This window comes from Marmota flaviventris, chromosome 2, assembly GCF_047511675.1.
Source record: "Marmota flaviventris isolate mMarFla1 chromosome 2, mMarFla1.hap1, whole genome shotgun sequence".
Lineage (NCBI taxonomy): Eukaryota > Metazoa > Chordata > Mammalia > Rodentia > Sciuridae > Marmota > Marmota flaviventris.
Genome location: NC_092499.1, coordinates 173,044,772 through 173,071,616, shown reverse-complemented (window position 1 = coordinate 173,071,616; position 26,845 = coordinate 173,044,772). Strand labels below are relative to the sequence as shown.

Genomic DNA, 26,845 nt, shown 5'->3' with positions numbered 1-26,845 from the left:
AGAGTTCTCAGTCTGGGAATATAGGAGAGGCACAGCATGTGCTTAGCAGGCACAAGGCCCTGGGTTCAACTTTAGCACCAGAAATAAAAAACCTCTCAAACTGAGCTCTCTGGCCCACTTGCCTTGTCCCACAATGGGATGCCCCCTGCCATGCAATGATGCAACAAGAAGATCCTCACCAGATGCTGAGCAGATGCTGGTTCCATGTTCTTAGACTTCTTGTTCTCCAAAATTATGAGCTAAACAAACCCTCTATTCTTTATAAGTTACATCATCCAAGGTATTTTGTTATAGCAACAGAAAATGGACTAAGAACATTACAGCCAGATCTGGGCCTGTTCAAACCATAAACTCTGGGGGAAGAAAATGAACTTACCTCTCAGGGGGCCTTCCCACTCCTGTCTCTGACCTTATCACTACTCTCTCCCAGCACAGAACTCTCCTTCCAACAGATATACACAGAACCACCCACAGACAGATTTCTCTTTAAAAAGTGCTTTATTTCAATAAGAGCTAAATCAGGTGCATTAAAACATATTAAAAGGTTACAAAAAATGTTCGGCTCCCTACTGAGGCCTTGTCAAATTATGTTAAGATGCCTAAATGCATCTATTTATCAGTTCAGAATCAAACATTGAACCAGGCTAGGTACCATGACTGGAAGGCAAGTTAGGAAAAGAATACTTCACAAAACTCAAACAAGAGGGGGAACCCTTAAGAAACACTAGTAACTACACATCAGAAACCATCAGCCCGGAAACAGGTCTGTGATCTGCCAGGAAGACCCCAAAGGGAAGCTGAGGCTTTTCTTCACAGCTTGTGCTTCTCTGTGCTTAGTTAAAAGGTGGGGACAGGCAGAGGGGCACTTTAACATCCTGTGACGGAGTAAACACTTCTGGTTAGGTCTGAAAGAAGGGGTGCCCCATTCCTTTCTATGTTTACATTTAGGAGATCATATCTTATCTGACTTGAGCAAGGCTTTGTGTAAAACAATTTAAGTAGACACTCAAAAATGCAGGCATGCTGTTGTATAAGAGAGACTCCAGGCAATCTCTCTATCTTACTCTCAATGTCATGGTTTGGACACTTGAGACACTGCAAGTCCCTTGTCCACACAGAAACTTCTATCTTAGAGACATCATCTCGGATATCAAGTTCTCTGTGTTACAGAGCTTTTAAATAAAATGTGGCTTTAGGCTGGTTTTTGACATTTTGAAAAAGAGCTTTTCAGCTAGGTGCAGTGGTGCACACCTGTAAAGCCAACAGCTCGGGATGCTGAGGCAGGAGGATTGAGAGTTCAAAGCCAGCCTCAGCAAAAACAAGGTGCTAAGCAATTCAGTGAGACATTGTATCAAAATAAAATACCAAAAGGGGCTAGGGATATGGCTCAATGGCCAAGTGCCCCTGAGTTCAATCCCTGGTACAAAAAATAAGAAAGCTTTTCTTTTCTTAAGAGTTTCTTGATTTTTTTTGGTTGCATTAGTCTCCTGACACTGCAATAGTCTCCCAACTCCATAGGAAGCAATTCTCACCAAGATGTTTTTGCATGGAGAACAGATTTTGGAGGGTTATCATTTGCCATGGATATGCTGATAAAATGTCTTTATGTGGAAGTTTTGAGAAGAGCATTGCTTTCCTTTTGGTAAGGAGGAGGATGCAAATATTTCCCCTTTGAAGCATCTGACGCTTCTGTACCAGCTTGTCTTCAAGGAAACAGTGACCTCCAGCCTCCACGCTTGTCTCAGGAATGGGTGGCTAATCTCCTGAGACCCTCTTACCTTAACCTCAAAGTTGAAATCCATCCAGCCCAAAGACCAGGGCGCACACGCCTGTCATTTGTGCTTTTCAGCCCCTTCCCAAATAACACCTGTCCATTTAATTTTCCCACTAATATGATCACTGAGAATGTGACCTTGTGACCTTGTGCTTAATTCCACCAGCCCAGTCAGACAGATTCAGGTTTTTTTCTTCACTTGATCACCTTGTAACATAAGCCTCTGCCCAAAAGAAAAAAAAAAGCCAGATGCAGCTAAACTGCTTTTCACAAGTTGGGGGGAAAAAATAACCCTATACATTGGCCTTTTGTTCTTCACACAATTTCAGGTTCATTGCACACAATTACATAAACCCACACAAATAGATTGAGGAGTTCAAAGCAGCAAGGCCATGTGATACCAGTGAGAAAATCCGGTCCACACTGTGCTGAGGCTGCTATTTCAAAGGTTTCTACAATTCTGTTTTTGTTTGGGTTCTTTTTTGTTTGTTTGTTTTGGGTGCTGGCTGAACCCAGGGATTCATTCATGCTAAGTATGGGCCCTAGGTTGAGCTACACTCCTGGTCAAGTTTCCAAAATTCTTGATCAGGTTAAGTGAGAAATGATCTCTACAGGATGAGCCAAAATAGAAAAGTGTGTTAGTGGAAGTGGATGATGTAGGATGTACTTTTCCCCCACTTCTATTCCAAAACCCCATCTTTAAAATGCTTGGTATCACGTTCTTGGCAAGTGTCCTGTCAAATTAGCATTTTGCAACATTTCCATATTTAACACAATCATCATCGCGGTGCTAGTACAAATTACAAAGAACTTTTATGAACCAGAAATAGCTGTCCAATAAGAATTAGTGGTTAGTAATTAGCTTTGTGGAAATTCTCCCCCACCCCCCAGTTCCCAAAGGAGAATTATTGGGGCAACGAAAGGCTTTGAACATTCGTGATAAAAAATAACTGGGAGAGAAATTCTCCAAATCCCTTTCTCAAATGCAAACCTCTCTGTTTGCATTCACAAAACTGATCTTTTGAATCTGTAACAAAGGAAACTTCTCCCCACTGCCACACACAACCCCTCCCCGCTTCCCCCCCAATTCTGTGCACTTTGCAGAAATGTATGATTGAGCCTAAGCCCCTCTGGGTTTCTACCACATGCCCCAGGGGTCTGGTGGTGCTGGCCCTGCAGCGGAAATAAGCTTGCTAAGAGATCCCCCACCACCACCTGCAAAGCGCCTCTGGCAGCGTGCCATCTTTTTGGAAGTCCACAGTAAGACCACAGCTATGAGCCTTTTAAATAGGCCACAGAGAAGGCCTGGAGTGCAGATGGGGGATGGGAGGGTGCCTAGGGCAACAACAGCTCTGCCACAGAGGCCCACCTTCCGTGGGAGGCACCAGCCATGGCTCTCCTTCCCCAAACCTGTCCTTGGAGAGGAGGTAGAAAAGAGATGGGCGCGCCCCTTCCCTCATGAGCCGAGGTGCCTCTGTTAGAAGTTCCAGATCTTGCTTGCTTGATCTCCATAGCCCAACACCTGGCTCCAAACATCTGTCTCTCCCTCCAGATAAACAGTATTAGCCACACAGGTACCCAGATGCCTGGCAGTCTTCCTCGTTGGAGTCACAGGGGACACACTGCCCCTGCTCTTTCCCCCCAGGGAGGTTGGCTCTAAAGATCCGCACAGTGGCTGCTGAGAAGCTGAAAGAGAAGCTCTGTCCTCTCTAGGCACCCTCACCAGGCAGCTTCCCTGAGACCACGTTCAGTGGGCAGCAGGACACGTCCTTACTCTGGGGTTCCATCTCCACATCCAAGGTGAGGGAACTTGCCAAGAATCCAGAGGTTGGGAAGAGTAAGGTCTTGACCATGAACACACACAGCCTGGCTCCAAGTTCAGAAAGACTTGTTGACGTGAAGATGGGTGGGGCACAAAGGCACCTGTCATTTCTGCAGGTGACCTCTACCCTTCTCTTGAGACTTAAGGATGGAGCTTGGAAACTTCCTGGCCACCATCCCCAAACAAGCCCTGGGCATACCCACTAGGCATTGCCATGTGCCCGCCAGACAGACCACTGATTCAAGAGACTTTCCTTCAGCACAAGGAAGCATTGGAGAAATGAGCTGGCAGCTTGGAAAGCAGAGATACACAGGTGGCCACAGAGGTGGCACGGAGGAAGGATCCATTCTTTCCGGGCATCCACACAGCATCGCACATTCATCTTTGTTATTTAAAACAATCAAAATTTCCAGTGTAAAAACTCACGAACACTCATTGCATCTACCCCATGTGAAGGTTTATCTTTTTCTTTCCATCAGACTTGCCCCAAAGGTATGAAGCTGTTGTTTTATTAATTTCCAAGGATCTCTTCCACAGATCCTTCTAGGCAAACACGGAGAATCTCTACTAACATATAAACCCCCCAAATGGTGAGCTCGAGGGACTCTTCCTCTGTCAGAGACAGGCAGATATGAGTGGCTTCCCCCTGGCACCAGAGGGGAGAAATCACTTCTTTAGCTGAAAGCCCTTGGGATAGGGACTCCCCTGACTTTCCTGCCCATCAACAGCTCATCTGCCAGCCTCATGGCACTTGTGCTGGTGGCTTGGAATTTAATTGCATGTGAAAATATCAGGGAGACCCATGGACATGTATCCTATGTGTGCGCACACACACACTTTGGGTCCTCCTTAGAACAGAAGTCTTGTGAGTGAAAGAGAAGACAGCAGGGATCCAGGGATGGGGACTTGTCCTCTGACTTCTTCATCCTGCTCCAGGGAGCAAATAATGGCTGGTCAGGCACTGCAAAGATCTGCATTGCAACATTTCCATGGAAGGAAAGAACCCAGCTTCCTGTGGATCGTTTCAAGTCAACGGCAACCCCTGGGGTGTCTGGATCCCCTTGTTCTCATGGTTCAGATCGTTGCTGGGGTCTCGGCTATCTCCTCCAGCCTTTGCCGAATCATTAGCCGGAGCACGGTGTACCTAGGAGCAAGAAACAGCCTGTGGTAGGGGCCAGCCAGCAACACCACCCTCGGGTGATCTTCTCCACCACCCAGGTGACACTGTAGTCCTGTCCCTGTGCCCCCATCTTTGGCCCACTCTTTAGCCACTTCATTGCTAGGTTCATTTGCACATCAGAATGAGAAGAAATCAAGAGGTCAAACCCAATTTAGATTATGTTACTATGATTAGAACGTGTGGCTAAAGAAGGAGAGAAAGATGAAAACAACAACAACAATAATAATAATAAGCAGTCTATTAACTGAGAGCTTAGGATCCCCAAGGCACCATGCCTAGCACTTCAGATGCACGGTAGCTCGTTAGCCCTCATCTAGGCTGGAACATGAAACTGCCAATATTTAAGCCTTTTGTGGGGAGGGGCTACCAAAACAGCAACTTCCTATATTCAACCTGCCCCCTGTACCTGCATTTTGTAGTCGAGGCAATAGCAACTAGTACATAGGGATGTCCACGGCTTGTGGGTGAGTCCAGTTTCCCCACGACGCCCCTGAATGATGGCACTGCAGATACCGGGTGCTGGGCGAAATGGGACACACTCCTCATGTTTGGGGTTTTGCACAACACTGCTATTTTTAAAGTCTAGGGCAGAGTAAGTGTTCAGCCAAATGTAAATGCTGTCATCAGTTACAGCAAATATAGCTTTGGCTTTATTTTCTGGTAGCAAAAAAATCAATCAATTGTTCCACTGTGGCTATGAAGTGCAGTCGATTCTGTGACTAACCTTGGCAAAGAAATCAGAAAATCCTTCCCAGAAAGCTTTCCTGGATTTTTTCAAGCCAAATGAAACTTCCAGAAGAGAAATGTTGGAAAAGGAGGAAGGGCGGAAAGAAAGTATTTTAGAGGTCAGGGGCTCAGACCACTTGCACTGCTAAGGTAACAGTCCAGGGGTTTCCAGAACCTCGGGTCTCAGCCAGCCCTGATTGTCCTCCCTCCTTCAGGTATGGAGGCAAACACTTGTCCCTGGGGACTGCATTGTCCCCAGAGATTACCCCAGACCCTGCCATGTGTTTGTAAATAGTTCCTTCACCAAATGCTCCTCAAGGACCCTTGTCTGAGTGGGCATCCACTTGCTGCCGGGGGCCTGATCACACACTTGAGATAGCAGGAAGCTGTGGTCTGGGTAAGGTTTGAGTGTGTCTCCCAAGTGTTCATGTCGGAAGTTTGATCCTTACTGTGGTGACCTTGGGAGGTAGTGGGACCTTTAACAGGTAAAGCCTAATGAAATGCACTTAAGTTACTAGGGACACTGCCCTCTGAAGGGATTGATGTAGTTCTTAAAGGATCCCAGTTAGTTCTTGAAAGAGCTAGTTGTTACAAAGAGCAAGCTTGGCTCCTGAATCCCTGTCTGGCTTTCTGTCTTGTCATGTGATCCCTTCTGCACATGTTCCCACCATTGTCATGCCATCTACCATGAGACCCTCACCAGAGTCAAGCAGAAGCAGTGCAATGCTCTTGGACCTCAAAACTCGGAGCTAAACAAAACTCTTTTCTTTACAAATTAGCAAGTCTTGGGTATTTTGTTATAGTAATATGACATGGACTAACAGTAATACACAGGATAAACTGACCCCACAGAGATTTAAAAACATATATCTTTTTTTTGAAGTTCTTCCATAAAAGGAGAGGAAAGACATTTTGATGCCCTTAAGTATATTGAGGCCTCTAAGTGTATTGGTGCACATTTAAGTTTCATGTTCCCATCTGAGATTTGGATTTGTCAACAGGTAGCCCCCCGAAGAAGGCCCATAAGCCCCAGTCTCCTGAAGAAATCTGGCGCAGTCTCTGTTTGGCACCTGGATAGAGGCCCCTGTCATTGAGGGTTCCTCCATAAAGAAAGCCAACCAGTACCCTGGTGACCACACTTACTTGCGCATCAGCTTCTTTACTTCACGATCTTCTTCCTCTTGGAGCTTCTGAATGAAGCTTTTAAGGACAGGCATCTCAAACTTTATGTACTGGGCCACCTGGGAAGGAAGAAGCAACATGGGGTGTGTGCCCTCCTGGCATGCATTACTCTCCTTCAGGGCAGAACCTTGAGAAATCTATTTGCCCCCTAATCCAGGATTTCCTGAAATCCCAGATGCAAGTCTTCTTCTAAGACTGGTTCAGAGTCACAAGGAAGATTGCTTCATTCACATGACACAGTCTCATTTTTCGTCTCTGTCTCTAGCCCATGATTTTGGTGATGTCCAGTTTCTCTTGATACAGTGATTACAGTGATATATTGAAGGAACTGAACTCAGAATAATTAATAAATCTCTTTGCTCTCCCCTTAAGAGAATCTGAGGACTCATCATGGTTCAGAAGAAGGATTTGTTTCTCAAGCCTCAAATCGGTATTCAAATGTGCACTTGGTTCAGAGAGGCTGGGAGAGGCTTGCTGGGATGTTGAAGTTAAGAAATGTCTTCCCCTCCCCATCAGAATCTCTGCCTACTATGTCAACTTTCCCCCACGGGAGAAGTTTATTTCTCCATCCAATTAATGTTGAGCTTGGTTTTGTGACTTCCTTTGGCCAATGGGATATGTACAAACAGGATATATGCTAAATCTGAGTGTAGGCTTCAAATACACCTACATGGTTTGGTCTGGTTTCTCATGCTCCAGCCATCACTCAGAAGGAACATATCCCAGAAACCCTTTGGTTTGGGTCTCTGAATGAAGCACACTGAAGACATGAACTCAGCCTACAACCTAAAGCAAAGCCATTGACACCAGTCAGCAAAATCATGAGCAAAATAAGTAAATGTTTGCTGTTATAAGATACTAAAATTTGGGGATATTTGTTATTATAGCAAAACCTGACTCATACATATGGTTAAAAACATTTCTTAACTTCTTTTACCTTAATACATAAGGTAAAAATACTTCTTGAAGTTCTTAAGAGGGTGTTTATAAAACCTCTCAAACCTCTTCCAATATCCTAGAAAGACTCATGAAATTTGTTTCTTCTGTGGAAATCACTTTCCGCCAGAGGATTCCTCCAACAATTCCCAAAGATCATACCTTCAACTGGCTTCATGAAAACCAGGTATTGGTAGGGTCCTCAACTGTATTCCAGAAGGAATTCCATGCTCCACCCCAACAAAATCCCCATCCTCTGAAGACAGACCACCCAACCAGGAGGGAACTCACATCATAGGTGACTTCCTCCACCTGGTCCTTCTCCATCAGGAACACTTTGGAGACCTGCTCACATGGGCCCTGGAGGATTCGGGCAATCAGTGGGTAATCAGTGGTCTTCAGCTTCTGCTTCTCTGGAACCACACACAACCAGGAACATCCTTGAATTCAGCTTGTAATACCTTTCTCACCATAAGTAGTGGTCAACACAGGGGTCCAAATGGACCAGGCAGTTTAGAAGATGTGGTCATACAAGTTAAGTGATTGATTTGTAAATGAACTATTCAGCAGGTGTTGTTAAAAACAACATTCTCCCCTCAATAAGGCTCCCCTGCCTCAAACCCTTTAGAAGAAACCACTTTGAAGAACTGGCTTTATCTGTCTCTCCAGAAAGTCCAGTTCTTTCTCTAGCAGGCAGTTAGAGTTTAGGGTTTGTTTACTGCCCAAATATGGTATTCTAATTCAGTGGTATTCTAATTCTCATCCAGCAAGCCCACCAACCCTGGAGGCCAACATTTGGAAGTTTCCAAAACCTAAACAACAACCAAATGAGCCAGAGGTATTTTTTTTTTAACTTGCTATTTTGAGTTAATTAAAAGTTTTAAAGTACACTGTGTTCTTCAGACTCACCACCACTGGTGTGGACCACGTACAAAGCAAACTCCTCCGCTGAATTCTCTATCTGAATCAGGGGCAAAAGAGACTTGTTGAAAGCATGTACTTAAATATCCCAGCTTTGAGACATCCCATCTTCCGCAACACTAAAAAGCCAAATTTAGGCTCTTTTGAGGGGAGGCTGTTTATTCACAACTCTTAAAAGGAGATGGGGGGGTAGGCAGATAACTTTATCAATAATAGATAATGCAGGGTTAGGGGTGGGGGTAGCTCAGTGATAGAGCAAATGCCTACCATACTGAAGCTCTGATTTCTATCCCCAGAATTTCAATTTCTAAAAAAAAGATAATATAGGTTGAGCCTCCTTTACCTAAAATGTTTAAGGCCCAAAGTATTTCAGATTTTGGAGTATTTGCATAAACTTGATCTTCAAAACACTGAAATCCAAAATGCTCTGAAGTCAGAAAGTTTTTGAGCATCATGTCAGTGTTCCAAAAGTGTCTAACTTTGGAGAAAGATTTCAGACTAGTGATGCTCAAGCAGTCATAGGTAACACTTATTGTAAAATGAAGTTCCACACACTACATTTATTTTCATTCATCTCGTGCTCCTGACAACCTCAATACACGTTACCCTCATCCTTCTTTTATGGATGAGGAAGCAGAAACCAAGGAGATGAAATCCCCTGTCCTACTCAGCCAGCTATCAGGTGATGGACGGGAATTCAAACCAGGGTCCTGCGTTCTAGGCTACATTGGCTTCCACTAAAAACAAGTATACTAGGGCTGGAGTTGGAGCTCAGAGGCAGAGAGCTTGCCTAGCACGCAAGAGTCACTGGGTTTGATCCTTAGCACCACAAAAAAAATAAGCAAATAAAAAGGCATGCTAAGGCAGGCTGTCCACCTACAACTGTAGAAATTTTTTTTAAAAAAGAAAAAGTATGGGGCTGGGGATGTGGCTCAAGCGGTAGCGCGCTCGCCTGGCATGCGTGCGGCCCGGGTTCAATCCTCAGCACCACATACAAACAAAGATGTGTGTCCGCCGAAAACTAAAACATAAATATTAAAAAAATTAAAAAAAAAAAGAAAAAGTATACTAGCTGGGCAGAGTGGCATTCACCTGTAGTCCCAGCTACTTGAGAAGCTGAGGCAGAGGATCTTAAATCTAGAAGTTTGAGACCAGCCTGGGCAACACAGCAAGCCACCATTTGTTATGGTTTAGATATTAGGTGTTCCGGAAAAGCTCAAGAGTGAGACAATGCAACAAAGCTCAGGGTGAAAAGATTGGGTTAGAAGAGGTTTAACCTAATCAGTGCACTAATCCCTGAGAGGGATTAACTTGGTGGTAACTGTAGGTGGTAGGGTGTGGCTGGAGGAGGTGGGTCCCTGGAGGCACATATTGTATCCTAGTTGAATAGAAGCCCCGCCCTTCTTCTCTTCCTCTGCTTCCAGGAGCATGTCCTAAACTGCTTTCCTCTGCCACACTCTTCCACCATGATGTTCTGCCTCACCTGGGGCCCCAAAGAGTGGAGTTGGCTGTCTATGGACGGAGACCTTTGAAGTCATGAGCACAAAATAAACTTTTCCTCCTCTAAAATTGTTCTTGTCAAGTCTTTGGTCACAGAGAGAAAAAGTTGACTAAAACACTACTTAAAAATAATTTAAAAAATAAAAATAAGAATACTTGGTCTCCAAGAGAATTATAAAGGGAATACAGAAAACAGAGTAACAGTACCTTAAAAGCACATATGCACTATTATTTGCATGTGTTCCAGAAGTTATCTATGCACTAAGCCCGAAACCAGAGGTCAGGCCCTGGGGTTGTTCCATGGCAGTCCATAAAAGTACATGAGGATTGATGCTTTTCAAACTCCAAATGGGCTGCGGAGGGCCCTGCAGGGCTGTTAAAGAGGCTCCCTGGCCTCACCCTCAGAGTTTCTGACTCGAAAGTTCTAAGATGGGGTCTAAGAATCTGCTTTTCTAACAAGCTTCTGGGTGATGCTAATGCTGTGGGCTTTGCCTTGATTAGCAAGGGTCTAAAAACCCAAATCCTCTGCCCAGCACCCCACAAGCCACACTCTCCAAAGCTTCCCCCACCACCCCTCCAGGGCCCTGAGGCACACAACCAGCAAAGGGAACTTGCCTTAAACTTGTTGAGCAGCAGCTTCAGGACCTGTGGGGTGGTCATGGTGCTGTTGATGCGGACGTTAGTGACGGAGCCATAGGCAGGTGTGAACACCGAGGTCTGTCAATAGAGGGGTCCAGCTCAGGTTGGGATCAGGGACAAAGACAGCATAAAAACCCAGGTAGGGACTAGCTTCAGTGACAATGGTCCTCAAAAGGTGCCCCCTGAGAACTCCCGGGCCAGCAGGGTGAGCATCGGACTTTGATGCAGACAAGCAGCCCCCAAGGTTTGACTAACTCAGTGTGGGCTCCCTGTGGGAGGCTCAGGGCTGACTCCCCAAAGGGCATGGTTGGGGAGGGGAAATTGGACTCTCTCCAAAGAAAACACTCACAAAGACCCTTTTGCTGGAACCACCATGAGGAGGCCTCTGGCCACTCTCCAGTCGTGCCCGTGCTATAAGAAGGCAGGATTTGAACCAAACAGGAAAGAAGGGGGTCAGCTGCCTGTGGAGAAGGTGCCGATCTGGGGCTCACAGCTCTGCTTCAGAAAGCCGTTAGCTCAGGGGAAAGTCAGACCATGCACCTGCCGCGGGGCTCGGGGTGCAGGAAGAGGGCACAGACACAGGTACCTCGGTGGGGGCAGTTCATGAGGGGTGTTTAGGAAGCCTTCAAGGCTACAGCAGGTGCTACTTTGTATAGCCCCGCTGAATGTACCCATAACCCTAGTGGGGACCCCTTGACCTGAGGCCCCTTATCCCTCATAGAGCCAGCAGATCCTACAGCCCAAAGACTGAACAGCAAACATGACTTCCTAGGTGTCCCACTAGGGACCGCAGAGCTATAGCCCCGAGGTGGCAGATGCCCAAGAAGGGGTGTTGCCCTCTGAAACTGTCCCCTTCACCTTCCCCCATCCATTCTACCTTGTGGTTGTAGAAATGGCCATTGATGGAGAAGCGGTGGCGTCTGATTCGCCGCTGGTCACTGGGGGTTCTCACATTGCCACGGCGACGTACCCCAACATCACTGCGTGTGCGCATCAACTGTGGGGTGTCCTCCTGCACAGGCTTCAGGCCCCTGGAGTCTGAAAGAAAAGGGGAAACAAGCTCTGGTTGAGTGTGGTAGCACACACCTATAATCCCAGTGAGTCAGGAGGCTGAGGGAGGAGGACCACAAGTTCAAGACCAGCCTTGGCAACTTAGCAAGGCCCTGAGCAATTTAATAAGACCTTGTCTCAAATTTTTAAAAAAGAGCTGGGGATGTAGTTTAGTGGCAGAGCACTCTGGGTTCAATCCCCAGTCATCACGGAAGGAAGGAAGGAAGGAAGGAAGAAAGGAAGGAAGGAATGGATGGGGAGGGAAGGGAGGGAGGCAAAGGTAGGGCTCTGTTTGCCTGGACCTGGGACGCAGCAACTTGTACATGATCCCTTTCTAGCCAACACTACAGCACTCATTCCCTCCCCCAAAATATATTTTACAAAATTTATATACTTCAATATATTTTTGTAAAATGTATTTTATAAAAACTATTTCTGACTGGAAGAGAAGCATAATACATGATTTACTAAGAAGTACTACAGTGACTGGCTCTATGAGGGATAAGGGGTCTCTACTCTGAAACCTCAGAACCAGACTCCTCAGGTTCAAATCCCAGCTCCTCCACAGACATCTGTCACTAGTCTTTCTGTGCCTCTGTTTTCTTGTCTCTACCATGGGACTAACAATAGCACCCATCTTAGGAGATTAGATCTAAATGAATGAATAGAAAAACTTAGAGCAGTGCCTGGCACAGAACAAGCATGTGAGGGCCTGCAAGATATTGCAAACTAATTCTGACATGTGTTACAACACGGATGAGCCTTGAGGACGTTATGCTGAGTGAAAATAGCCAGTTGCAAAAAGACAAGTGATGCATGATTGCCCTCCTAGGAGGTACCCAGAACAGTCAAAACCATAGGGGCACAATATGGAATGGTGGTTCCCAGTGGCTGGGGTGGGCAGGGAAATGGGGAGCTATTATTTAATGAGTACAGAATTTCAGAGGTTTTAATTTTATTTTTTGTGGTGCAGGGGATCAAACCCAGGGACTCATGCATGCTAGGTAAGAGCTCTACCACTGAGCTATACTCCCAAGAGTTTCAGTTTTATAAAAAAAAAAAAAAAAAAAAAAAAAGAGTTTTGGGTTTTAGAGACAGATTTGAATGATCTAAGGATGATTTTTTTTTAATTTTCTATTTGTTCTTTTTGGTTATACATGAAAGTTGAGTATATTTTGACATATCACACATCCAAGGAGTATAACTTCCCATTCTTGTGGTTGTACGTGATGTGGTGTTACACTGGTCGTGTATTCATATATGAACATAGGGAAGTTATGTCTGATTCATTCTACTGTCTATTCCCATTCCCATCCCCTTCCCTTCCCCCGACTCCCCCTTGTCCAAATGGGTGAAATTCTACTCCCCTGCCCCTCCCCGCCACACACACACCACCTATTGTGAGTCAGCATCCACATTTCAAGAGAACTTTCGGCCTTTGGTTTTTTGGGATTGACTTATTTCACTCAGCATGATAGTCTCCAGTTTCATCCATTTACTAGCAAATGCCATAATTTCATTCTTCTTTATGCCTGAGTTATATTCCTTTGTGTGTATATACCTCATTTTCTTTATCCATTCATCTGTTGAAGGGCACCTAGTTTGGTTCTATAGCTTAGCTCTTATGAATTGAGCTGCTATAAACACTGATGTGGCTATGTCACTATAGTGTGCAGATCTTTAGTCTTCTGGATATATGCCGAAGAATTGGATAACTAGGTCAAATGGTGGTTCATTCCAAGTTTTCTGAGGAATCTCCATACTACTTTCCAGAATGCTTGCACCAATTTGCAGTCCTACCAGCAATGTATGAGTGTACCTTTTTCCCCACACAAGGATGATGGTTTTAAGGGAAGAAGAGTCCTGGAAATGCTTAGAAGTGATGGCTGAATAATTATAAATGTATTTAACACCACTGGACAGTATACTTCAAAATGTTAAGAATGAAAAGATAATAAGTATTTTATCACAATAAAAAATGTTAATAAGACACATAAATATATGGGGGTCCCCTGACATATTTCTACCTATGTATGTCTATAAATATTAAAAATTGACAATAATAGAATTGTAGGTTAAGCTCTTTTTATTAAAATATATTTAATTCATGTTTTCTGATTTGCAAACTGACAACATCTGTCAAAACTGTAAACACATATTTTCTCAGACCCAGTAATTCCACTTCAAGGAATTCTATAGACATGCTTAAAGATGAGTAAAATGGCCCATGTATAAGCTCATTGTCAGCAATCTGATTTTTCATAGCAAAGACTGACAATGACTTAAATGTCTCATTAATAGGAGTGACTAAATAAATTATCATTTTTCCATGGAATCCTGCAGAGCTGTGAAGAACAGAGATGTTCTTTATGGATCTATGTGGAATAATCCTAAGTTAAATGAAAAAAATATATATATATAGATAAAACCAGCAAAGTGCAAAAAGCTACCACTTATATAAAAAGGAAAAGATAAGAAATGACATCCAGCCAGGCATGGTGGTGCCTACTTGTAATCCTAGTGTCTCAGGAGGCCAAGGCAGGAGGATCCAGAGTTCAAAGCCAGCCTCAGCAAAAGTGAGGCACTAAACAATTCAGTAATACCTGTCTCTAAATAAAATACAAAATAAGGCTGGGGATGTGGCTCAGTGGTCGAGTGCCCCTGAGCTAATCCCCAGTACCCCCCGCACTAAAAAAGAAACGACATCCCAAAGATCTGTCAGTGTGTTTTTGTTTATATATGTATAACTGTCTGGAGAAGGATGTACTCAGGTTGTTTTTAGGGAGGATGCTCAGTGATGGAGGTGGGAGATTCATTTTTTTTTTCCTTTTAACACTTTTTGAATCTTGAACTATAAAAATTTCATATATCTACAAATAAAGCACAGTTTATAACAACTATCACCCAGTTGGCCCCTAACCGGATGTTCCTCCCCTGGCACGTGTACCTGTGGGGCTTGGCATCTGTTCACTCTCAGGAGACGCATCCACCTCTGAGATCTGAATGTTAGGCATGGTGAGGGGCTTCATAATGGTGCTGGGGGCAGAAAACAAACAAAAGGGAGACTGGGTTAATCCTGGTCAAGAGATCCCCCCATCCCACCCTCCCCAGTGAATGCTTTGCTTGTGCCGGGCTGGGTACCAACTCACACCAGCTGATGAAGGAGGCAGGTGGGCTGCCCTGAGCATCCCAGGAGACTGGCCCAGCCTGCAGGCTGAGCACTGATGGGGGAGGGGGAAGTTTAGGAACAAGAAGATGCTCTTTTCCAACATCTGCAGCAACACAAACACCTAATTCATCCAGCCCAGGAAGGAAAACTCCGAAGAACAAAACCCATGTGTTGCCTGCGCCGAGTTCCTAAGCACATGTGGGTTCTATGACTGATTTTTTGAAACCCTAATAATGGTCATTTGTTTCTGGGGCAGGATTCCAGTTCAGATTCGCTTCTGGTTTGTTGTTTTGTTTTGTTTTCCGGTGCTGGGGATCCAACCCAGGGGCTCACTCATGGCAGGCAAGCTCTCCACCACTGAGCCACATTCCCAGCCCCACCTTCCCTTCTGTTGGAGGAAACACTCAGAAACCGCTTCTGGCTTCTCAAAGGAGTAGAAAGTAACAGGTTGGCTGCTACAAGGATCAGGGCAGCTTTGGTAGGGGCACCAAGGACAGCATTCTTTGGGTTGCAAGGATGGAGGCCACAGTCAAGCTAGAGAGAGAGAGTCGCAGCAGGCAGTCTGAGCTGAACCCCGGTTTGCCGTGATAACTGGCAATTAATTCCTCAAAGCCAAAAAGGACAATGGAAGCAGTTCAGAGAAACACACCCAAAATCAACAGAGGATTTGGCCAGGAAGGAGAATCATATTTAACCAATTAAGGCCATCCCACTGTGAAAAGACTGTGAGCTCCCTGACCCAGTAGAGACAGGCCTTATGTTCCAAAGATGATAGTTCTAAGGGTATACAATTAATATTAAAAATCTGAAAGAATTTTCTATAATAATACAGCCTTCTGAGCCCCAGAATGGATCCATACAGCCAGAGCCTCTCAGGGAATAATGAACACTTGGCATCCGGAGTAGCCAGCCTCTCCTTGCTTCCTGATCCAAAGCCCTCTTTCTTGCTGAAGCAGAAACTGGCCTCAGCATCCTCCTTAACACAGTAGTCCAGGTATTCACTTCACTATAGCTGGCCACCCACCTGGTTACTCTCCATGTGCTTGTACGTTTCAGGGGCCAATCAAGACCAGCCTGATGCCCCAGGGAAGGGAGAAGAAACCAATACGCAGATTGAAGGACCCCTCAATGGCAGCCCCAGTCAAAGGCCCCACGGACAAATGGAATTTTTGTAATCATCTCATGTAGGGAACAGAATGCAACAGCGTGGGGGTCAGTATCGGGCAGTGGACAGGGTTTGACTCCTTGGAAATAAAATACAGAGTAAGCACTGAAGGCAAAGCCGTGTGAAACCAGCAAAGTTAAATGAAACCAAAGAACCCTGACCAGACATCCCAATGGGACGGGTAAGAACTTTCCTCCTTAGATTCTCTTGGAAAGAAACCAGATCACCTCCAGAGTCGGGCCATATTGTAGGTATCTCTGAATTGTAAAGATAGACTTTGGCCGTGGAGTTCAACAAAACGTTCCATGTGGCCAACAGAGAGGGCTTGGCTCTCATTTAAACTAGAAAAAAACATCACTGTGGTTTTGGCTCCAGGCCGGCAAAACTCCACCCAGGCTGTAGCCTGCAGACCGCCAGCATCAGCAAGTTTCAGGAGGGAAGGAGGCTAGTCACTTGATCCTGAAAACCAAAGTCCCAGAAAGACAGTAAAAAGGGCGCGGCTTCGTAGATGCATTTGGTTACTCATTTGGCCACATGAGGAGCAGAGTTTGGGGAGGAACAGGCGCAATCTTCACACCCCTTCCCATGGGGACCAGGGGAAGGGGACCACAACCCTGTTCCAGGTGTGCAGCAGACTCCCCGGTTGACCTCACTTGGCTGGTTCACACAGAGGTTGACATTCCTTTTATTTTTCCAGGTTCCCCGCAAGACTCAGAGAGCTTCAGTCTGAGAGTTCAAGTCCTAAATGTCCCTGGAGTGGGGACCATTCTATGAGGACGCCAACACATTGGCATCCTGTTAGAAATCTGCTGGATGTGCTGGCCACTAGCAACACACCCTGAGACTCCAGAATTTTCCACCAGGGAGGACACGCTGGCATGTCCCCTTCTGTGACTCAGCACCTCCCCTCCTCACCCTGACCTCACTCAGTGATTGTGGAGAGAGAATGGAGGCCCGGTTACACCAACCCAACCCAACCCTGTTCTCCTCAACACAAGCCCAACACTGGTGGCAGTGGAGGTAGTGGGAACAGGACTGACTGGAGCATGGCTGACTAGGCACACACCACCCAGACACTCCAGTCACCTCCCAGCCCCATCGCGCCTCACTCACCCTTGTGCCCCCAAGTTGCAGCCCGAGTGCCAGGAGGAAGAGGACGGAGGGGGGCGGATGCGTTCATTGTCGTCCTGCATCTGCAGGCGGATGGGCCGGCGTAGCCCCCAGGAGATATTCAGCAGCCCCTCCACAATGAACTCATCTTCTTCCTGCCCGCAAAGCAATCAGTCTGGTGAGCCCAGAAAAGCCCTCCAAAAGCCAGCACGGCACTGGGGGACAGAGACAGCATCCTTCATGTGTCCTATCTGCGTGCCCTGGATGGTATTCATAGGATGTGAATGGTGTTCACACATCTCAACTCCAAGACACACTCTGCCCTAAAGCTCCCTGACACCCTGAGGCTGACCTTACAGGACAGCACAAAAGTTGCTGTGAAGGAGCAGGGTAGGGGTAGGGGTAGCTCAGTGGCAGAGAGCCTGCCTAGCATGCATGAGGCCCTAGGCTCCACCCCAGCTCTGAAAAAAAAAAAAACAGAACAAAACAAAAAACACGTTGCTGTGAAATTCTAAACAATGTGTGCAAATTAAAAAGAACTTTTTTGTTGTTGTTGTTAGTATAATAATAACTTTTAAGAAACCAGAATACATCTTTTAAAATAAATGAGACTAGCTGGGCTTGGTGGTACATGCCTATAATCCCAGTAGCTCAGGAGGTTGAGGCAAGAGGATCACAAGTTCAAGGCCAAGCTCAGCAATTTAGTGAGGCCCTAGGCAATTTAGCAGAGACCTTGTCTCAAAATAAAAAATAATAAGTGGCAGGGGATGTAGCTCAATGGTTGGGCACCCCTAAGTTCAATCCCTGGTTCCAAAAAGTATAATAAAATGAGACCTAGCCTTTCTAACAGAAGCAAGAACTGGGTTCTTGAATTAGCTACTTATCCCTCCCCTACTACAGAAAGTGACATGTCCTTAGCTACAACATATGTCTAGCAATCCAACCCTCTGGATGAAGGATATTTAAAGCAGAATTTCCCCAAATTTATTCTACAGAACACCAGCTCCTTTAGCAGATGAACTGTTGCCTTAAAAGGATGTCAAGGGATCATGAGTTAGGAGAGGCTGTGTTAAGCAAATTTCTTAACAGAACTTCTTGGCACTTTGTAATAAGCTAATGTGCTTAATATTATGACTCTTCTAAAGGTAAATAAGTCCTGCAGGAATTCCAAGTTATGCTAAAAGGTTGCTTTCTTTGTGTTTTTGTTGTTGTTGTTTGTTTTTGTTTTTGTTTTTTGGTACCAGGGATGGAACTCAGGGGTGTCTAACCCCTGAGCTATATCCCCAGCCTTTTAAAATATTTTATTTAGAGACAGTGTTTCGCTAAGTTACTTAGGGCCTTGCTAAATTGCTGAGGCTGGCTTTGAACTCATGATCCTCCTGCCTCAGCCTCATAGCTGCTGTGAGTACAGGATACACCACCACACCTGGCAAATGTGAAATTTCTAAGGACATCAGTATGTTCCATCTTGAAAAAGTAGATCATTTGTGACCATGAAAAACTTTAATCATGTAGTACTTTAAGAATTTCTTCTTTTTTTTTTTTTATACTGAGGATTGACTTCAAGGGCATTTTACCACTGAGCTATATCCCCACCCCTTTTTATTCTTTATTTGATACAAGGTCTCACTAAGTTGCTTAAGTCCTCACTAAGTTGCTGAGGCTGGCCTTGAACTTGCAATCCTCCCACCTCAGCCTCCCAAGCCTCTAGGATTATAGATGTGCACCACGACACCCAGCTGTCTTTGAAGATGTATTCTGTAGGATATATCCTAGGAAAGCTGATAAAGGATCAAAATCTTGCTCATGGCCTAGCTACTAATTAATAGCAGCTTTGACAATGCCAAAAAGGGTCAGTTTTTTTTTTTTTTTTTCTCTCTCTAGTCTCAGAAAAACCCTTCTGAACCCATGTTTTTTGGGTAAGTCTCATGGGTGTCTGACCTAGATTATGGCCACATCTTCAGGATAAACCCCCTTGGGTGAAAATGGAACCTGCCAAGTGAGCAACTAACCAAAGCCAAGAGTCATGGTGGAGACTGGGGGGAATCAGGAAAGGAGTGGAACAACTTCAGAGCATTTGGGGATCTTGGGGAAAAGGGCTTCATGGCTGGGCACAGAGACACATGCCTGTAATTCCAGCAACCCAGGAGGCTGAGGGAAGAGGATCACAAGTTTGAGGCCAGCCTTAACAACTTAGTGAGGCCCTAGGAAACTTAGTGAGACCATCTCAAAATCAAAAATAAAAGGGGTTGGGGATGTAGCTCAGTGGTTCAGCACCCCTGGATTCAATCCCTGGTTCAAAAAGAGAGAGAGAGAGAGAGAGAGAGAGAGAGAGAGAAGACTTTATGTAAGCACAGTTGATTTATAAGGACTTCCAACTGGGCAGAGCTGGTATCATGACATTGAACTACTACAGGACAGAACTTAACCCTCAATAGGACTTTGCCTAAGTGGAGTGGCTTGAGGGACACAGGAAAAGGCCACGCTTCCCATATCCTACCCCCAACAGCCTGCCTGAGCGGCTGAAATTCCACCATCTGCTATCTGTTTCTATGGATTAAATCGCCATGGCTTGATAACCCAGGGTATTACACACTGCTTCTTATCAGTTAAGAACGCTCGAGTATAAATTACTCCACCAGCCGTCCTTATAACTCAACATCTATCTGATAGCAGGCTTTACAGAAACAGATACAGGATGGATAAGCTTAGCTTCCGGGTGGGGGCTGGGAAAAGTCAGAGGGAAAGCAAAGGGCATCCTGAGAAGGGCTGAGAAGATGGCCACAGGTGGAGGGGGGAGAGTGGGAGTCACCACCCAGATCTTATGTGATCTGCCCTGTCGCTGTAGCAACAGGACTTGGCCCTGAAGTGTAAACACAGAGGACAGGTAAGGTTCCGGGGAACCACCCAACAAGGGGATGCCTGCTTGGGAGCCATCTGAGAGGGTCACTTCATGAAAACCTCCCTCTGGAGATACCCCCCCTCTGAGGCTGTGCTACCCTGTCACACTCCCATAGGGATGTCTCCAGAGCAGAAAAGCTGAACCATTCTGGATCAAAACTGGGGGGGCCTCCTTCCAAACAACCCCAAGGACTCTTGCCAACATTGTGAGAGGCCACTCACTGGGGCAGGAGGGTGGGGACCCCTGGAGACCTCAGGCCCCTTAGACCCAGATCAAGTGGAGGCAAATACTGGGCCAGCCCACCAGGGCAGGAGCCTGCCAGGGCTTGCTCTTACCTCTCTGTGTCGCAGCTGCAAGTTCTGGCCTTCGTAGTACAGGTTGTAGGTCTTCAGATGCAGGAGAAGTTCATTCCTTAGGGGGAAAGTGACAACATTTTCAGCTGAAGCCTCTTATAATACAATAATTCTCACCTCTAACCTGGCCTCAGTTACCCCCTCAGTGTATGTTCACATGGACACACACACACACACACACACACCCCACAGAGTTTCCAAGACCCTATGGCACCTTCCCCCAGCACCAAGGTCAAGACTTGACCGAATGTTAAGAAGCAACTCTAGAACCCCAAGACAGTCCTGCACTACCAAGGCTGGATCTCTGTCGACACTCCCCCAAACCCAAGCCAAATGAGCGGGCAGGTATGTCACAGATTCATGGAGACACCTTTCCAGAAGGCCACAGGCCCTCCAAAGCCCACAGACGGGATTTCCCCTGCCTCTCCACTCCTTCCCTCCCTGGTGCATGCTGTGAGTGAGGAGAGGAGAGTTCTCCACAGGCATTTGCAAAACTCAGAAAAACTCTGAGGCTTTTCAGAAGGTGAGCAGGGACAGGTGTGGGACAGACCAACTCAGACGTGATTGACATGACCTCACTGTGGGTTTGAAAACTTACAAACGCCCACAAACAAGAGAGTGGATGAGCAAAGGAAGTCCCTGTCACACGGTGCATCATTACACAGTCACAAAGATATGAACGAACAATACAACATGAACGAATCTCATTGGGAAAGAAGACAGACTTGAAAAGAGAACATAATGTGCGATTCCATGGGCCAGGCACAATGGGATGTGCAAGGAATCCCAGCCTCAGTTCAAAATACAAGAAATAAAAAGGGCTGGGGATGTATCTCAGAGAGCAAGCATCCCTGGGTTCAATCCCCCATACCAATAAATAAATAAATAAAGCTTGAAATGGGTTTTAGGATTCAGAATAGAGGGTCACCTTGTGGAGCAGTGAGAGGAAGGGGACAGGCTGGGGCTTCTAAACCCTGGCAATATCCTATTTTCTTTCTTTTTTTTGTGTGTGTGTATGAGAGAGAGAGAGAGAGACTATGTGTGTGTATGTGTTGCTGAGGATTCAACCCAGGGCCTCATGCACACTAAGCAAGAGCTCTACCATGGATCTACATCTTAGCCCTTTTTTATTTTTGTATTTTAAGACAAGGTCTCACTAAATTGCTGAGACCAGCCTTGAATTGGCAATCCTCCTGACTCAGCCACCCAAGCTACTAGGATTACAGGCGGGCGCCACCACACCCAGCAATGTTCTATTTTTGATATGATTTTATCTAAAAGTGCTTGTTGTTGCACTCCATGAGGAATTGGGAAGGCAGGAGGTTGAGGAAGCCATTTGCTGTGTGTTTCTGCCTGTTCTCAGGCAAGAGGTGACAGAATCCAGTCCTTCTAAACCCAATCATCCAATGGAGAGATTTTTGGACCACAGCACAGGTTAAAACTCACTGGAAATTCCAAAAAAATTTCTGACATATTAAACCTAGATAAGGGAATAATTCTAATTCTAAGCAAGCTGAAATGAATGGTTAAAAAAAAAAAAGTGGGGGCTGGAGTTGTAGCTCAGCAGTAGAGCGCTTGCCTTGTACACATGAGGCACTGTGTTCGATCCACAGCACCACATATAGATAAGCAAATAAAATAAAGGACCATCAACAAGTAAAAAAAATATTTTAAAAAAAAGTGATTCCAAATAACTTAAGACAAAACGTCTGGTACTTTTGAACACATAGATCTGAAACCCGGTCAGGAAAAGTCCCTGGAGAAATCCTTCAATAAAGAGATAAGAATGTTCTGGATCTCACACAACAGGCATCTGTGTATGGCCAAGTGTGTCTAAAACAATTTAGTCTCAGATAAACTCAAGTTGGCTTATTTAAGACGGAGAACATTCAGGCTAGGCCAAAAAAAAAAAAATCCTCAAATTTGTAGTAGGAAAAATTCAGTTTTGGCTTTTAGAAAGAGGGTAGGAGGGGAGGGAGAGGGAGAGAGAAAGAAAAGAAAAATCTGAGTGCAAGACACCTAGAGTACATAGAAAACAAGGAACCTGCCCCTTCTACTCAGAGGGTGTGCTAATTTTAGCCAGAAACGGAGCAACGCAGGAACATAGCACCCAAGCCAGGACTCCCTCAGGCAATATCACAGACAGAACAGTGAGTAGTTTCTTAGTGTGTTGGGGCTGCTATAACAAAATACTAGAGACGGGGTGGCTTATAAACAATAGGAGTTCATGTCTCACAGTTCTAGAGGGCAGAAAGTCCCAGATGAAGGTGCCAGCAGATTCAGAGTCTGGCGAGGGCCTGCCCCTCAGAGATAGTACCTTCTTCCTGTGTCCTCACAGGGTTGAAGGGCAAACAAGCTCTCTCAGGCCTTTTCTCTAAGGGCACTAATTCCATTCAGGAGATCTCCACTGTCATGATCTAGGCACCTTCGGAAGGTCTCACCTCTTCATACCACAGACTTAGGTTAGGATTCAACAAATGAATTTGAGGCCACAGCAAGCAGACACCATCCTCCTCCTCCTCCTGGAAGCCTTCCAAGACACCCCCACATGTCTGGCTCCCCCTTTACTTCCCTCCCAGGCTGGGCTTGGGGGTTTTTTTTTTTTTTTTTTTCAATCTAAAGCTGCAGACTTGCTGCTGTCCTCACAAGTCCAAGTCCAGCCGCTTGGCTGCCTTTCACACACCAGAGCCCTGGGCCTCTGAAGCACAGAGGAAGCCTCTCTGCCCGTGGCTTCGATCCACCCACAAGGTCCCCACACGGTACTGGCCCCTGGGCAAGCAGCACAGCAAAAATTCTTACTTGGAAATGTATTTATCTTGTCCACAGGGGACGAGGGACGTTTGGTGATTGTAGTCCATCCTTCCTTTCTCTTTTCATCCGAAGGGCGGGCCTGTGATGGAAAGGAGAAGGCCGAGGTTGAAGCTGGCTTTGGTCCTTGGGAAATTCATCAGAACCTAGGCTGCAGCTGGCAAGGGGAGGAAGACTCCGAATGAGACCATCCCCCAGGTCCACAGCCTGGGTGCCCAAAGCTGACCCAGGACTGCTGAGAGGCCATTCTGCTGGCAGCGGCTACTGAGAGGAAACACCCTCAGGAAAGATGACAACTTTGGGATACTCCAAGAACAAATGCCCCAGCCACAAAGAATGCTGATACCAAGCTGGTCCCAAGATGACCAACGAGCCTTGTCCCTGATGGGACCTTCATAACACAGCGCAGAGAGCCATCAGACAGGAACAGCCCAGATTCTCCTGAGGTATATAGAGCGCTGTGTTTGGATCTTAGATGTCCCCCAAGGGCCATGTGTTGAAAGCTTGGTCACCAACCTATGGCGCTGTAGGAGGAAGGAAGACCTCGTGGAAGGAAGAGAGGTCATTGGGAGGTGCCATTAAAGGGACATTGGGAGCATAACCCCTCCCTCTCTCCCTCTCTGCTTCCCCATGTGCTCTCTGCCATGATGTGCTGCCTCATCACAGTACCAAAGTGAAGGGCTCAAGCAAGCCTGGACTGAAACCACCAACCAAAATAAACAGTTCCTCCTTTTAAGCTGCTTATCTCAGTTATTTTGTGATAGTGACGGAAAACTGACAAACACACTGAGAAGGAGAAACCACCTAAAATGCCCAAATAGAGCTGGACACAAACAACTACAGCATACGATCTGTGATCGCTATTAAAATGTGGGCGATTTCATTACCTGGGAAAAGAGCAATACATTATGAAAACATGGGTTATAGAGCTATGCATCTGATTTGTAGATATAAAATATGCATAAATTGCTAAGATTGGTGGCACATGCCTATAATCCCAGCAACTCAGAAGGCTGAGGCAGGAGGACCACAAAATCAAGGCCAGCCTCAGCAACTTAGGGAGGCCCTAAGCAACTTAGAAAGACTGTGGCTCAAAATTAAAAATTAAAAGGGCTGGAGGTATAGACCAGTGGTTAAGTGCCCCTGGGTTCAATTTCCAGTACCAAAAAGAAATTAAGGAAAAGAAAAGGCTAGAAATATACACCTTGATATGTATAAACACATGCATTTAAATATGTATAAACACATACATTTAAATATGTAGGTATTCATCAAGTGTTCTTGGCACTATTAAGATCCAGAGCTAGACCATTCTTGTTCATGGAGGCTGTCCTGAGTTTTGGAGGATGTTTAGCAGCATCCCTGGCCTCTAATCACTAGATCACCCCAGTCATAACAATCAAAAATGTCTCCAGACAAAATCACTCCAATGGAGAACCACTGGCATTTATATGGATGCATAGAAACAACTGAAAGGCTGGATCTATCTGGGTACTAGTGATTTTTTTCAAACATTTTATTAAGTGAATTTTCAGGGTTGGTGTGGTGGCACACACCTGTCATCCCAGCAACTCAGGAGCCTGAGACAGGAGGATCGCAAATTTGAGGCCAGCCTCAGCAACTTAGTGAGATCCTGACTCGAAAAAGTAAAAGGGCTGAGGATGTAGCTCAATAGCATACCAGGGTTCAATCCTCAGTACCAAAAAATAAAAATAAAAAATAAATAAAGAAGAAGAAAGAAAGAAAGAGAAAGAATTTGCAAACATAAAGATGAAGAAACAGGGCTGGGGTTATGGCTCAGTGGTAGAGCACTTGCTTAGCATGTGTGAGGCACTGGGTTCGATTCTCAGCACCACATAAAAATAAATGAATATGATAAAGGTCCATCAACATCTAATATATAGTTATTGTTGTTGTTGTTTTGCTTTGTTTTGTTTTCATGGTAATGAAAGCCAAGATTATTGTATCCTTAATCTTTTACTAAACTTACTCTATCACACATCTGTTCATCTGTACATCTCTTAATTCAGTTACAAGTCCATGTTATTTTTCATTCACTTCAAAGTACATTACTGACATCAATCACTTTCCCTTAATTACTTCAGCATGCATTTCATTAAACTGAGCTCAACACTTGTTTATGGAAACAGATGGAACCCGCCCTGCTGACACCTTGATTTTAGTCCCATGAGAACCATGACAGACCTCTGACCTACACCACTGTTAAGATAATAAATCTGTGTTGTTTTAAACCTCTGAGTTTTGATAATTTGTTATGGCAACTATGGGAATGAATGCAAAGGAATGAGAGTCCAGGGAGGGAACAGAGAGCTGAGTTCCACTCAGAAAACTCCAAGTCCACTTGTGTTCCCAAAAGCCATACCCTAGAGACACAACTGCTCTCTCTAAATTTTAAATATATAAAAACTTTTCCAGAAAGGGCCAAGTGTGGTAGCACACACCTGTAATCCCAGCAACTCAGAAACCTGAGGCAAGAGGATCATAAGTAAGGCCAGCCTCAGCAACTTAGCAAGGCCCTAAGCAATTCAGCAAGACCCTGTCTCGTAATAAAAAAATAAAAGGGGCTGGGAGTGTAGCTCAGTGGTTAAGTGCCCCTAGGTTCAATCCCCAGTACCACCCCGCCCCCTCCTCAATCAATGTTTTTCCAGGAAAAATAATCTGTTCATAAAATCCAGAGTGAATATGTACTGCATAAAAAGGGAGAAAGGAAAGTGAGAAAGTTTTTTCTTTTTTTCATTTTAAGGTGACAATTACCCATAACTAGTACATATCCAAAAGGTACCCTTTATATGCATGTGTCAATTTTCACTTTCAGCAAAAACTTATTGTGTGCCTAGCCATGCCAAATGTTGTACTTCTGGAGGGCTCCACAGCATTCAACAGCAAATGGGCCCTACCCTGCCCTTGGGGTGCACAGTCTAGTAGGAGGGAGACAAAGGGAGCAGCCCCTTCTAACACAGGAAGGCAGAGCTATGGTAGCTCACTGAAGGGTGGGGAGCTGGGAGCTTTCTGAAGGAAGTGACCTCCAAACGAAGAAGTCCTTGATGAGATGGCACTGGCAAAAGGGAGGGTGGATGTGCCCAAGCAGAAGGATCGGGCACCCCTGAGTCATGCAGGATGGGTGGTGTGTGCAGGCACACGGTCAGGTGAGGTCACCAGGGAGAGAGTGAAAAGGGCTAAGACAGGGCTCTGAGATACCTAGTCAGTCAGTGTGGATCAAGAAATAAGAGTCCCTTGGTGGGGTGGAAACAAAAGATAGCGTATTCTGGAAGCCCAGAAAACAGGGTACCTTGAGATAGAGGCCGTGGTGAGCAGGGCCAGTAGCTGGTGATGGGAGCCCAGGGAAGGGAAACTGGAGCCCGATTTGAAGCACACAAAGGTCTTGAGGAACCTCAGACGGCGCCAATTGTACAGCCTGGCTGGAGTGGGAATCAGATGGGTGGTGCCTAGTGCCCTTCTTCCCATGCACCCCGGAGTCTGTCTTCATCCATGCCTCTATTCCTGCAGCTGTCTTTCAAGTCTCGCATCATTTGGACTCACAATCTCCATCTCTTATTTTCCTCAGAATTCTACAGCCTATCTTCTAA

General features: G+C 45.5%; 1 protein-coding gene across 7 annotated transcripts in view; it reads right to left on the bottom strand.

The window, feature by feature from the left end:
* Positions 1-479: 479 nt before the first annotated feature.
* The window catches only part of Rassf2 (Ras association domain family member 2), a 44,979-nt gene continuing 18,613 nt past the window's right edge, over positions 480-26,845 (bottom strand). For 5 of the 7 annotated variants that reach the window (XM_071608776.1, XM_071608774.1, XM_071608777.1 and 2 more), the window contains 6 exons: positions 23,229-23,319; positions 20,412-20,487; positions 17,178-17,329; positions 14,678-14,766; positions 11,558-11,718; positions 8,536-10,758 (listed from right to left, as the gene is read on the bottom strand). In XM_071608776.1, the coding sequence (XP_071464877.1) occupies positions 10,303-10,758; positions 11,558-11,718; positions 14,678-14,766; positions 17,178-17,329; positions 20,412-20,487; positions 23,229-23,287 (993 nt within the window). In that variant the 5' untranslated portion in view covers positions 23,288-23,319 and the 3' untranslated portion in view covers positions 8,536-10,302. Of the gene's footprint in view, positions 4,741-6,645; positions 6,744-7,911; positions 8,034-8,529; positions 10,759-11,557; positions 11,719-14,677; positions 14,767-17,177; positions 17,330-20,411; positions 20,488-23,228; positions 23,320-26,845 lie in introns of those variants that run through there. The other 2 variants (XM_027955017.3, XM_071608780.1) reach the window with 2 other exon arrangements.